The sequence below is a fragment of the Bubalus kerabau genome, chromosome 21 (genome assembly GCF_029407905.1).
Source record: "Bubalus kerabau isolate K-KA32 ecotype Philippines breed swamp buffalo chromosome 21, PCC_UOA_SB_1v2, whole genome shotgun sequence".
In the NCBI taxonomy this organism is placed as follows: Eukaryota; Metazoa; Chordata; class Mammalia; order Artiodactyla; family Bovidae; genus Bubalus; species Bubalus kerabau.
This window is the reverse complement of record NC_073644.1, coordinates 56,086,901-56,100,934: the sequence shown is the minus strand read 5'-3', so window position 1 is coordinate 56,100,934 and position 14,034 is coordinate 56,086,901. Positions and strand designations below refer to the sequence as shown.

The 14,034-nt window shown below is 38.9% G+C and overlaps 1 protein-coding gene across 11 annotated transcripts in view; it reads right to left on the bottom strand.

The window, feature by feature from the left end:
- DCC (DCC netrin 1 receptor) overlaps positions 1-14,034 on the bottom strand; it is a 1,416,568-nt gene that overhangs the window by 73,223 nt on the left and 1,329,311 nt on the right. For all 11 annotated transcript variants that reach the window (XM_055559274.1, XM_055559275.1, XM_055559276.1 and 8 more), the window contains one exon: positions 10,004-10,120. In XM_055559274.1, the coding sequence (XP_055415249.1) occupies positions 10,004-10,120 (117 nt within the window). The remainder of the gene's footprint in view (positions 1-10,003; positions 10,121-14,034) is intronic.

Sequence of the window (14,034 nt, the reverse complement as noted above, 5' to 3'; positions counted from 1 at the left end):
TAGTGGTAAAGGGCCCGAACACTAGGTCAGACTGCCTGGTTCATTATCTAGTTCTGCCAGTTGGTAGGGAATAAATGCCACAGCCAACATCGAAGACAGTGCTCGTTGATTCTCTCTTCATGTATTCACATCCTTGTTGGAGTTCCCTGCCACAATTCATCCAGATTGGTCTCGTGACCAAAGAGTGCAATGGAAGTGATGGTATGTCACTTCCAAAAATAGGTCAAATGAGATTCTTTCTCATTCTCTTTTCCCCTCTTGCTCTCTCTGATGGTTCACTCTGGAGGAAGCCAGGAGTCATGTCTTGAGGACCCTGAGCTTGAACTGCCTGGCTAAATCATTCCTGGATTCCTGATGCTCAGAAGCTACTGAAAAAATAAATGGCTGTTTTCTGTTGCTACATTTTGAGGTAATTTGTTAGGTAATAGTAGGTAACTGGGAGAAGGCAATGGCACCCCACTCCAGTACTGTTGCCTGGAAAATCCCATGGATGGAGGAGACTGGTAGGCTGCAGTCCATGGGGTTGCTAAGAGTCAGACACGACTGAATGACTTCACTTTCACTTTCCACTTTCATGCACTGGAGAAGGAAATGCCAACCTACTCCAGTGTTCTTGCCTGGAGAATCCCATGGATGGAGAAGCCTGGTAGGCTGCAGTCCATGGGGTTGCACAGAGTTGGACACGACTGAATCGACTTAGCAGCAGTAGGTAACTATACATTCACATGAGAGGGTATGTAATCTATTTCCTGTTTTTTTCCATCAGTAAAGTGGAGATCATCGTGGTACCAACATTAGGATGTGGTTCTGAGGATTAAAGACAGCACCCACCTACAAGTGCAGCAGGGTGGAAATGTTGGTTATTGACATTAATTTCTCCTGAGTCCCAACAGATCTGCCTCAAGACTGAGCTGAATAACATTTAATAAAAAATACTGTTTAAAACAACCTTATCTATGACTTGGTGGTGATGGTATCACGGGTGAATGCACGTCTAAACTTCCTAGACTATGTACATTAAATATGTACAGTTACACACATAAATTATATCTAAATAAAACTGTTCAACGATAAATAAAATTTTAAAAAATATGACCACTTAAAATATAAGTCAAAAATTTCCAAAGATATTGAAAACTGTTTGAGTTCTGCACTCAAGTGACTAAAGCAGATAGTGAGGGTGGGGAAGAAAATGTTGGCTCTCGTAGTGAATGTTCTAGAAAGGCCCCCAACCAGTAACCATAGCAGCATCGAAGCTATCCTTAAAACAAAACTGTATGCTTTATTCTGCCTCAGTCTTTTTAAACACCATCTAATTTAAGTTTTTGAAACTTCTAGCTTCTTTAGAGGCTGATCTTACATTTTTTCCTTCAAATATTTACAAGGAAATAAAAAACTGAAAAAAAAAAGAAATTCAAGAGATTTTTACTCAACAAACTCACACAGTGAATTATTAAAATTGTACAGCTGATGTGATCCTACAGGGTATCTGCTTCCATTTCTATTTTACCTAGATCTATTCTTCGCCTCTCCTCAGGCATTTTACAGCAGAAGAAAACACAAAATGAGAATGGAAAAGGAATCTTTCCAAGGCAGAATAATTAGGATGCATGGAATAATAAAACACTGAAAGTGTAAGAAAATCTGCCATCGCTCCAGGTACTGCTCTCAGCCAAAGAAGCTGCTCACCAAGGCTGCACCTTACTTCCTAGGAGCAGTCTGCCTCAAAGACTACAGAACCGCCCCCACCCCTCCACCTCATTTGGGACAACCTAGAAGGATAATTCCAGCACCAGAGCAATCTGTACTGTCAGTTGAGGCCTCCATCAAACTTTTGGGTTGGCCAAATAGTTTGTCCAGGTTTTTCCATATGCCAACCAGCAAGGAGATCAAACCAGTCAATCCAACAGGAAATCAACCCTAAATATTCACCAGAAGGACTGATGCTGAAGCTCCAATACTTTGACCACCTGATGTGAAGAATCAACTCATTGGAAAAGACCCTGATGCTGGGAAAGACTGAAGGCAGGAGGAGAAGAGGGTGACAGAGAATGAGATGGTTGGGTGGCATCATCGATTCAATGGACACGAATTTGAGCAAACTCCAGGAGATAGTGAAGGACAGGAAGCTTGGTGTGCTATACTCCATGGGGGTCTCAAAGACTTGGACACGATTTACAAAGTGAATGATGATATCAATACCTGATTAGTTTACTATCTCCCTCTCAGCAGTCCTGCACCCTTTACCCTCACAGGTGTTACTCCTAAAGGAGCTTGCTAATAAATCTCCTGTTTTCCAATCTCTTTTCAGAGTCTGATTCCTGGAAACTCAGCATATGACTTTCCTTCAGTTCAGCTGCTCAGTCGTGTCCAACTCTTTGCGAACCCATGGACTGCAGTACGCCAGGCCTCCCTGTCCATCGCCAACTCCTGGAGTTTGCTCAAACTCATGTCCATTGAGTTGGTGATGCCATCCAACCATCTCATCCTCTGTTGTCCCCTTCTCCTCCCACCTTCAATCGTTCCCAGCATCAGGGTCTTTTCCAATGAGTCAATTCTTTGCATCAGGTGGCCAAAGTATTGGAGTTTCAGCTTCAGCATTAGTCCTTCCAATGAATATTCAGGACTGATTTCCTTTAGGATGGACCAATTGGATCTCCTTACAGTCCAAGGGACTCTTAAGAGTCTTCTCCAGGAGACTAATTTATAGTAAGAAAATCATATAAAATTATTTTTGGCCACTGTAAAAATACTCACTTTTTGCCACAGTTTTATAAGAAAGAGCACCAGACTGGGGAAATCAGAATATCTGGATTCTTCTCCTGTCTATGCTATTAGCTACTATGCTTCTCACAGGCATCAGCTTGCTTAGCTGTGAAGTGTGTTCTGGGGTAAGAAGTTACATATGCCACCTAATATTTTCAACCAAGAAGCATAATCTCAGACAAATAAACAGGTTTTGTACTTCAATGAAATTAAATGCCATTTCCTATGAATTTTAAGAACTAAAAAACACTTCAGATAGTTTATATTTTATCTAGTAGTTATCATTTTGCAGAACATGGTGAGAAATGTCAAGGAAGAGGGGGAAAATAATCTTACAAAAATAGAGATTATTAAGTGGAACAGCAAGCATCTTTATACGTGTGACTGGAAATCCAAACTATGCTATGATGTGGTTTATACAAGACTTGATACACTAGTGAATCCAAATAATTGCAAGTGGGCCATCAGTACATGCATCTACCATTCTGAATGAAATCATAGCTCTGTCAAGATACAAATCTACAAGTTTTTCAGCCTAGCTAGCTAAGGCCCATCAATCATGTCAGTTGCAAAGAATCTATTTTATTTATCGGAAAGTCTAAGAATTAATTTTAAAATCAACTTGGATTATATGCTGAAATAAATTTTCTCTTGTTAGATAGAGTTTAACCAACTGAGTTTGGAGCCAACAAAGAATGTAATGCGACAAAGATTTCAAAAGGTCTATATTCTATTGACTCTTCATTTCTAATTGAAGTTTTATTTAAATATAATATGCATATTTATAGTCCCTTGGACAGCAAGGGGATCAAACCAGTCAATCTTAAAGGAAATCAATCCTTAATACTCACTGAAAAGACTGATGCTGAAGCTCCAATAGTTTGGCCAATAGCTGGCTCATTGGAAAGACCCTGATGCTGGGAAAGATTGAAGGCAGAAGGAGAAAGGGTGACAGAAGATGAGATGGTTGGATGATATCACCAAATCAATGGATATGAAGTTGGGCAAACTCTGGGAGACAGCAAGGGACAGGGAGTCCTGGTATGCTGCAGTCCTTGGGGTCAAAAAGAGTTGGACACAACTTTGCAACTGAACAACAGTAATACATATTGAAAACTAAATATCGTCAGTACTGCTCAGTGATTTTTCAAGGTGAAATGTCTTCTGACCATCATCCAGGCCATGAAAATGGAACGTTATCAGAAGCTGCTCCATGGTCCCTTCTGGTAACTAACCACCTCTCATTAAGAGTAACTACTCTTTTGAATTCTAACCCCATAGGTTATTTTGCCTGTTTAAGATTTACATAAATTGAATCATACAGATGTATTACATTTCTGTTTTGCAAGAGTACATCTGTGAGAGTCTCCATATTGTTTGTATCATTTTAGCTTTTTCGTTTTCATTGCTACATGGTAGTCCATTGTGTGAATATGTTATATACATTACCAAGTCATGATAAGCAGTATCCCCCAAAGTATTCTTATACATGTCTTTTGGTGAGCATATTAGGCATTTCTGCTAGATATACACCCAAGAACAGAATAAATCTAGGTATGGAACTGTTGAGTCAGAGTGTCCCTATGCATTTTATAAATGTATTTAACTGCTGAAAATCACATATATGCATGCTTTATAGAATAGTTTTTAAATTAATAAAACTAATACATTTCTAACTACTAATTTTAAACTAATTAAAGTAATAAATTACTTGTCATTTTAGGGCCTGCATTCATGTAAGACACTAGGAATAAAAGAAGTCGTGCTTTAGCCATCAAGCAAGTCAGAGCTTGAGATGACAGCATGAGGGGGTAGGGTGAAGCCAACAGACTGAGCACAAGCTTTGGGTTCAGACTCTCAGAACTTTGGTTTCCATGTTTGTAAGCTGGAGATGCTAGAGTCAAACAAATTATTTTAAAAAATGAATACAAATAATATAAGGCATCTTTGTCCTTAGAAAAGAAGCACACCATAGAGACTCATAAGCTGCTCAGCTGTGTCCTGAAGGAAGTTTGTTAAGCTGAGACTATTTCCCATCTGTAAAATCAGGATAATCTCAACACATGAGAGTATTGGGAGGAGTAAACGAAATATGAATTAGCAAGGTATTTAGCTAGTGAATAATATTTAGAAGTTCTCAACACTTGTTAGATTTCATTACATTTTTCTTTCTTTCTAAGCTCGTTAGTTCTTGTTGAATGAAAACAATTTTAACTGCCTTTAATATATCAAGTTTTTATTTGAAGATACTCTATTAGAACTGCTAAAAAAAGAGCCTTAAACCCTGATGTGTTATGAACACTACGTTTATTTTTTCATCTAGTCATTTATTTGACAGATACTTAGCAAGTATCAATTTTATGCTAGATATTGAGTTAAACAATGTGTGAATATGAAGAAGAATTAGCTGCATCCCCTCCCTATCATGTAATACACAATCTGTTAGAGGAGGGAAGATTTGGGCTTGAATACCTAAGTATATGAGGCAGTACTCTGAGGAATTAATTCCATAAAAGTGTTAAAAAGAGAGACTTTTCAAACATGAGAAAAGAAGCCCTCATTTCTGGGTGTAGTAATCAGAGAGGAAAGAATTCATGAGAGAATTAATACCTCTCTGGTCTTTGAAAGATTCACAGAACTCTGTTAGTTAGAGATGGCTACCAAGTCATTCCATAAGGGGGAAAAAAAAGAAAAACATGTTCAGAAGGAAAATCAAATAAAGTACAATGCATATTTGTGAACTGGTGATTGGTCTGGCTTGGCAAGGGTGTCTAACATAGCAACAGGAGACTAGAAATATAGACTTACATCTGATATGCACAGGGGTTTGTTGTTTTTTTTTCTTGGAAGACAGTGAGGAGCCATTGGGAAAATTTATGGAGTAGAATGCCATATTTAAGTTGTTTTAGGAAGAAATTTGGCAAGCAGGATACAAAGACATTTAGAAGGTACTACAGAGAGGAGGAAGATTAATTATGAAGCTGTTTTGACAGTTCAGGGGTGAGGCCATAAAGAGAAGAATAAAAACATGACTCTTGGAAATGGGAATGCAGCCAGGGATTCAAAAGATACAGTGGAAGGAAAAAAAGTCAATGGGATATGGAAACTTCTTAGATGAAGAAGTTATATATGGGAGAGAAAGTCCCATGAAGATTCTGAAACACACTGATTTTTAAGAAGAAAGCTATAGAAGGTTGGCACAGACAGAACTTAGTTATAAGAGGAAAGTGGCTGGAAGGAAAACACAAATAGAAGCAGCTAAGTGTACAGCGTCCCTCTATGCGGTGAAAGGAATGAACAGCTTCACAGAGGATTGCAGCTGGGAGCATAATGATTCAGAGCATAGAGGCTGAAGCCGGTCCGGAGTCCCAATTCTGGCCCTGTCACTTACTCGCTATATGATTGTAAGCTACGTACTTAAACTCTGTAAGCCTCAGTTCTTTTATTAGTAAAACAGGCATAAGAACAGTATCTATCCCATGAGTTGAACAACTGGAATCTGTTATAAATTCCATTACATTTATTATAGTAAAATTGAGAGCTATGTTGGAAGGTAGAGGAAACATCACATACAGTAGGTAGAAAGAAACAGCCATTAGTTCATTCATTTGGCTGAACAGTATCAACTGAGTGCCTACCATGTGCCAATCTCCATTTGGGGTACTGAGGATATGACGTGATGAAAGCAGGCAAAATTCCTGCTCTCATAGAGCCTATACTACACAGGGAAAACACATGATAAGTAAACAAACACAATAAAGCAAGTAAGATAGTTATACACATTAAGAAAAACAAGGCAGAATGAAGAGGGTAGAGAGAGACCAAGGATGCTCCTAGGTAATGGTTAGAGAAGATCTATGTTCCTTCACAGTGGTGGCGGTTGAACACAGACCTGAATAAATGAGGGGAAAAAGTCAACTAAATATCTATGGAAAGAAATGCCAGGCAAAGAGGACAGTAAAACGTCCCTGAATCAGTATGTGTGTTATTGCCAAAGAACAGAGAGGAGAGCTATGTGGCTGAAAGAGATTATAGAGAGAAATAGCAAGAGACAGTGTGAGAGACATGCCAGAGGCTGGACCACAGGGCACCTCTTGGGCATGATGAAATCGCTGGATTCTGTGCCACACAGGATGGGAAGTCAAGAGAACACATGTATACCTGTGGCGGATTCATTTTGATATTTGGCAAAACTAATACAATTATGTAAAGTTTAAAACATCATCTAATTCACATTGAAAAGCTTCGGCATAGACGACTTCCTGTAAGATCAAGAGCTCAAGAAAAGAGAACAGTTACAAGTTTACAGCTATAGTCTACAATCTATAGATTATATTTGCCATCTAGAGATGGTATAGCTTGGATAAGGCAGAAAAGTGGAGGTGGGAAAGAGTAGTCAGATTCGGGATGGGTTTTGAAAGCAAGAACTATCAGATTTGGTGAAAGACTGAATTTGGGATGTGAGGAAATCAGAATAAAGAAGTATGAAACTAGAGGTTGTGTTTTATTTTGTTTTTTAAAACAAGAATAGATGGTTAAATAGTGGTACCATGTATTGGGAAAAATAATAGGAATCAAGTTTGGAGCTGGGGAGAGGGAATTATGGAAGAGCAAGATTTCCATGTTGAGCTCACCTGGCTTGCCTATTAGCCATTTGAAGAAGGTGAGTCAATATTGTATATGGAAATTGATGTGGGTTTCAGGAAGGGATTAATCTAGGGATTAAATTTTGTGATTCATCAGCATGCAAATGGCATTAAAGCCATTGGTATTAGATGACAACTTCTAAGAAGCGAGTGTAGATAGTAGACAGCAGTTTGCAGACGGAGCCCTAGGGTACTCTATCTCTTAAGAGATTGGGGAGAAAGGAGGAGTAAGTCAAGGACTAAAAATGAGAAGGCAGTGGGACAGGAAGAAAACTGGGGGCATTTAGAATACAACAGGCAAGTGAAGAAAGCATTCCAGGAAAAAATAGAAGCTATGTCAAATTTTGCTGAGCACTGGACAATTGAGCATTTGGTAAGAAGATGTGTAGATTATTGAAATCTTGGCAACCATGGTATTAGTAGAGGGACTGTGGAAATGCTATTAAAACTAATAAAGAAGATTAAAAGAGCAAAAAGTAATTACAGACAACTTTTAAGAGAGTTTCTCAGCAAAGGGGAGGAATGGGCTAGTGGTTCCAGGGAAGATGCTTTAACAAGGAAGTTATGAGATAATGCTCATACACATATTGGAGTTATCAGTAGGAAGGAAAACTGATGATCCAAGAAAGGAAAGGGATAATTACAGAAAAGTCCCTAAGTGGGAATGAAAGGTTGTCCTCAAGGGAAAGAACTGGTCTTACACAGAAACAAAAACAGATCACTAGATTTGAAGGGTAGATATCATTTCTAAATGCTTCTCTTGGTGACAAAAGAAGCAGGCTTATTAGCAGGGACGGGGGAAAGGAGAGAGGTATTGAGTCAGAAAGGAAAGAATAGATATAAGATATTCATCTTATAAAGTGAGACAATGAATGATGTCTCAGTGAATGATAATGAATGATTTCTCTCAAAGTGAGAGAAATGACTGGCATTTCCAAATAAATGACAGTTCACCTTGAATTTGTTGTCATAAATGCCCAGTGAATAGGCTATATGAAAGTGAAAGTCACTCAGTCATGTCCGACTCTTTGTGACCTCATGGACTATACAGTTCATGGAATTCTCCAGTCCAGAATACTGGGGTGGGCAGCAGTTTCCTTCTCCAGGGGATCTTCCCAACCCAGGGATTGGACCCAGGTTTCCCACATTGCGGGTGGATTCTTTACCAGCTGGGCCACCAGGGAAGCCCAAATAGGCTACATATCTTTCTTCAAATGAAGTCAGCTGTCAGGGTTCGTGGTCAATGTTGGTGAGGAGCTAATTTAACCAGGGTTGAGTTTTTTTGGGTGGTAACTATGATAGGAAAGAAGAACCAAGGGAGATGAGGCTGTTTAGAAGGGATGGAAGGTAGTAATTAATGCTGGATTGGAAGTTGAGTTTTAATGGAAATAAAGACATGAGGAAGACCAGGGATAATGGGAAGGTTGCAGAGTTAATGGACTGGAGGTCCTAGTGGGATTAAAAATTTGTTAGCAAGGGGCCAATAAACGAGAAAAATAATACTGTGCTAGAAAAAGAGATGACAGAAACTGACATTCTGCAGCAGGTACAGTTATTGGTTTACTGTGTGACATGGAACTGATGAATTGAGGTGGGAAAGAGCTAATATTGTAGGGAACATCAGGAACTAATATCAGATGGATTATGTGCATGGATACTGTAATTACCAAGATTGATCACAGAGGTAATTGGAAAGGAAGTGATTCGCAGATACTAATATCTTCAGTGAAAATGGGAGTATGACAGAAAACTTCAACATGAAGGGAGTAGGAAGTGATTATTTCAATATTTGTTTCAAGAGAGCTAGATTATTTAAGTCTGAAAATTAGACTTATTAAAAGAGTTTTTTAAAATCTGTGAAGGTGGTTGTTAGAATAAGATCAATAATGACAAAACTTCCATTCTTTTTAGATTGATTCATTTTCTATCAGATCAGATCAGATCAGTTGCTCAGTCGTGTCCGACTCTTTGCGACCCCATGAATCGCAGCACGCCAGGCCTCCCTGTCCATTACCAACTCCCGGAGTTCACTGAGACTCACATCCATCGAGTCAGTGATGCCATCCAGCCATCTCATCCTCTGTCGTCCCCTTCTCCTCCTGCCCCCGATCCCTCCCAGCATTAGAGTCTTTTCCAATGAGTCAACTCTTCGCATGAGGTGGCCAGTGTATAAACTGATTGCCCATAGATCAATCATGTGGTTGTATAAGGCAAGCACAACAAACAACAGAGAGAAAATTCTAACTTCCAAATAAAAATGATATGATTTTAATTGTTCTGCATTATGTCCATTTGTCCAGAAAGTTCAGAGAAAACTCTAATCAGATTTTGATAGTTGATAGAGAAAAGATACACAAAGAAAGCTGTATAATATAATATACAAACTGAAACTAATATAATACTGCAAGTCAAGGAGGAAAATGCCCACCCACTGGAATATTCTTGCCTGAAAAATCCCATGGACAGAGGAGGCTGGCGGGCTACAGGCAAAAGAGTTGCAAAGAGGTGGACACGACTGAGCGGCTAAGCACGCATGCCTCTTATTAATGTGATGTTGTTCCCGTCTCCCTGTGGCACCAACTGTCACTCACCAGGATTGCTGGACTGGGCGTCCATAGGGATCATGAGCTTGGCCCGGGTGGCTCGGCGTGCTGCCAGTGACCTCTCCAGAGTGGACATGGAGCTCCCTGCTTCTTCTGTGTCTTGACCTAAAAGGAAAGCAATACTCTTGAGTATTAATGATGCAATACTTCATTTCTAGCCAGGAACCCCAATGCCTTTTTCATTTCATTGATGCTTTAAATAATAATATCTACTTTTTTGTTTATCAATATGCTCTCATTGTAGAAATGTTAATAAAATTTACCAGAACCTCATTATCCAAAAAGAACTATTATTATTTATTTATAATTTCCACACATGCATATATATATATGTGTGTGTGAAAGCAAGAGAATATATACTAATATACTTATTTTTCAAAAATGGCATTATACCATACATACTGTTTTGCAGTCTTCTTAAAAAAAGTAACAGAAAAATCTTTCTCTGTCAATAAATAAGTCAGCAGTGTAATTTTTAACAGCTCCATAATATGCAACTGTATGAATTAACCACAATCTTTGCAATTTATACTTAAGCCCCAAAGACATTAAATCTTACTATGAAAACACAGGACATAAACTACTTTCTGCAAAAATATGGTTAGGTCTCTATATACAAATTTATTATAATTCCATAAAATGTCATGTTAAAGAGTCATAAAAATAAAAATGATATATGCAGATTTGAAAACTGAATAAAAATATATGTGGAAAAGTAATACTGAAATTCTGAATACTATATATCAGTTAAAAGAATATGATTCATTGACATGAAGTTTCGTCTGTTTTTTCTTAAATGAAGTATAGTTGATTTACAATATTATATTAGTTTTAGGCATACTGTGGTTCAGTAATTTTATAGATAATACTCCATTAAGTTATTCAAAATAGTGGTTATAATACCCCGTGCTCTACAATATATCCTTGTCACTTATCTATTTTATATATAGTAATTTCTGTGTTTTCACCTCATACCCTATTTTGCCCCTCTTCCCTTTCCTCTTTCCACTGAAAACCACTAGTTTGTTTTCTATATCTGAGTTTGTTTCTGTTTTTCTAGATACATTCATTTTACTTTTTAAGATTTCACAAATTAGTGGTATCATCCATTATTTGTCTTTGATCCATTTCATTAAGCATAATATTCTCTAGGTCCGTCCACATTGCTACAAATGAGAGAATTTAATTCTTTTTCATGGCTGAGGAATATTCCAGTGTATATGAACACCATAGCTTCTTTATCTGTTTGTCTATTGATGGACACATGGTTGGCTTCCATAACCTGGCTACTGTAAACAGTACTGCTATGAGCATTGTGTGTGTGTGTGTGCTCAGTCTGTGTCTGACTCTCTGCGACCCCATGGATGGCAGCCCACGGGGCTTCTCTGTCCATGGGATTTTCCAGGCAAGATTACTGGAGTGGGCTGCCATTTCCTACTCCAGGGGATTGTCCTGACACAGGGATCAAACCTGCTATGACACTGGGTGCATGTATCTTTACAAATTAGTGTTTTTGTTTCTTTTAGATAAATACCCAAGCATAGAATTGCTGGATCACATGGTAGTTCTATTTTTAGCTTTTTTCAGGAACCTCCATACTGTTTTACATAGCAGATGAATCAACTTACACACCTACCCATAGTGTACAAGGATTTCCTTTTCTCCACATTCTTGCCTACATTTGTTTTTTGTAAACTTTTTGATGACAGCCATTCTGACAAGTGTAAGGTGATGTCTAATTGTGGTTTTGATTTGCCTTTCTATTAATTAGAAATGTTGAGCATCTTTCATGTGCCTATTGGCCATTTGTATATCTTCTTTGGAAAAATGTCTATTCAGCTCTTCTGCCCATTTTTTAATTGGGTTGGCTTTTTCTTTTATATTGAGTTGTATGAGCTGTTTATATGGAGAAGGCGATGGCACCCCACTCCAGTACTCTTGCCTGGAGGATCCCACGGATGGAGGAGCCTGGTGGGCTGCAATCCATGGGGTTGCTGGAAGTTGGACATGACTGAGCGACTTCACTTTCACTTTTCACCTTCATGCATTGGAGAAGGAAATGGCAACCCACTCCAGTGTTCTTGCCTGGGGAATCCCAGGGACGGGGGAGCCTGGTGGGCTGCCGTCTATGGGTCACACAGAGTCGGACACGACTGAAGAGACTTAGCAGAGCTGTTTATATATTTTGGATATTGGCCCCTTGTTGGTAATATCATTTGCAAATATATTCTCTCATTTAGTAGGTTGCCATTTCATTTTGTCAATGGTTTCCCTTGCTGTGCAAAAGTTTTAAGTTTAATTAGGTCTCGTTTGTTTATTTTTGCTTTTATTTCTTTTGCCTTAGGAGTATGTGTGTGTGTATGTTAAGTCTCTTTAGTCGTGTCTGACTCTTTGTGACGCTATGGACAGTAATCTTCCAGTTTGCTCTGTCCATGGCATTCTCCAGGCAATAATACTGGAGTGGGTTGCTATGCTTCTTCCAGGGGATTTTCCTGACCCAGAGATTGAACCCACATCTCTTACATTTACTGCATTGCCAGGCTCCTGAGACCCACCTGGGAAGACCTACCTTAGAGGACAGGTCCAAAAATTATTGCTGTGATCTATATCAAAAAGTGTTCTGCCTATGTTCTCTTCCAGGAGTTATATACTTTCAGATCTTATTCAGTCTTTAATCCATTGTATTTTTGTATACAGTGTGAGGAAATGTTATAATATCATTACTTTTCACGGAACTGTAAAGTTATTCCAGGACCACTTATTGAAGAGACTGTCTCTTCTTCCTTGTATATTCTTGCTTCCTTTGTCATAGTATAACTGACCATCAGTTCAGTTCAGTTCAGTCACTCAGTCATATCTGACTCTTTTCGACCCCTTGAATCTCAGCATGCCAGGCCTCCCTGTCCATCACCAACTCCCAGAGTTCACTCAGACTCATGTCCATCGAGTCAGTGATGCCATCCAGCCATCTCATCCTCTGTCATCTCCTTCTCCTCCTGCCCCCAATCCCTCCCAGCATCAGAGTCTTTTCCAATGAGTCAACTCTTCACATGAGGTGGCCAAAGTACTGGAGTTCCAGCTTTAGCATCATTCCTTCCAAAGAACACCCAGGGCTGATCTCCTTCAGAATGGACTGGTTGGATCTCCTTGCAGTCCAAGGGACTCTCAAGAGTCTTCTCCAACACCACAGTTCAAAAGCATCAATTCTTCAGCACTCAGCCTTCTTCACAGTTCAACTCTCACATCCATACATGACCACTGGAAAAACCACAGCCTTGACTAGACAGACCTTTGTTGGCAAAGTAATGTCTCTGCTTTTCACTATGCTATCTAGGTTGGTCATAACTTTCCTTCCAAGGAATAAGTGTCTTTTAATTTCATGGCTGCAGTCACCATCTGCAGTGATTTTGGAGCCCCCCAAAATAAAGTCTGACACTGTTTCCACTGTTTCCCCATCTATTTCCCATGAAGTGATGGGACCAGATGCCATGATCTTCGTTTTCTGAATGTTGAGCTTTAAGCCAATTTTTTCACTCTCCTTTTTCACTTTCATCAAGAGGCTTTTGAGTTCTTCACTTTCTGCCATAAGGGTGGTGTCATCTGCATATCTGTGGTTAGGTGTGGGTTTATTTTTGGGTTATTTATTCTGGTCCACTGATCTATTTGTCTGTTTTGGGGCCAGTACCATGCTGTATTGATTGCTGTAGTTTTGTAGTATAGTCTGAAGTCAGAGAGTCTGATACCTTCAACTCTTTTCTATTTTTCAAGATTGTTTTAACAGTTCAAGGTCTTTTGTGGTTCCATATAATTTTCGGAATATTTGTTCTAGTCTATGAAAATGTCATGGATATTTTGACAGGGATTGCATTAAATCTATAGATTGCTTTGGGTGATTTGGGCATTTTGATGGTATTAATTCTTCCAATCATAGTTTTGTCCTTTTAACCAGGACATCATCAAGAACACTTCATGTATTGTCAAGTTTAACTAACAGGATCTCAAGTACTGCTTTCCCTATC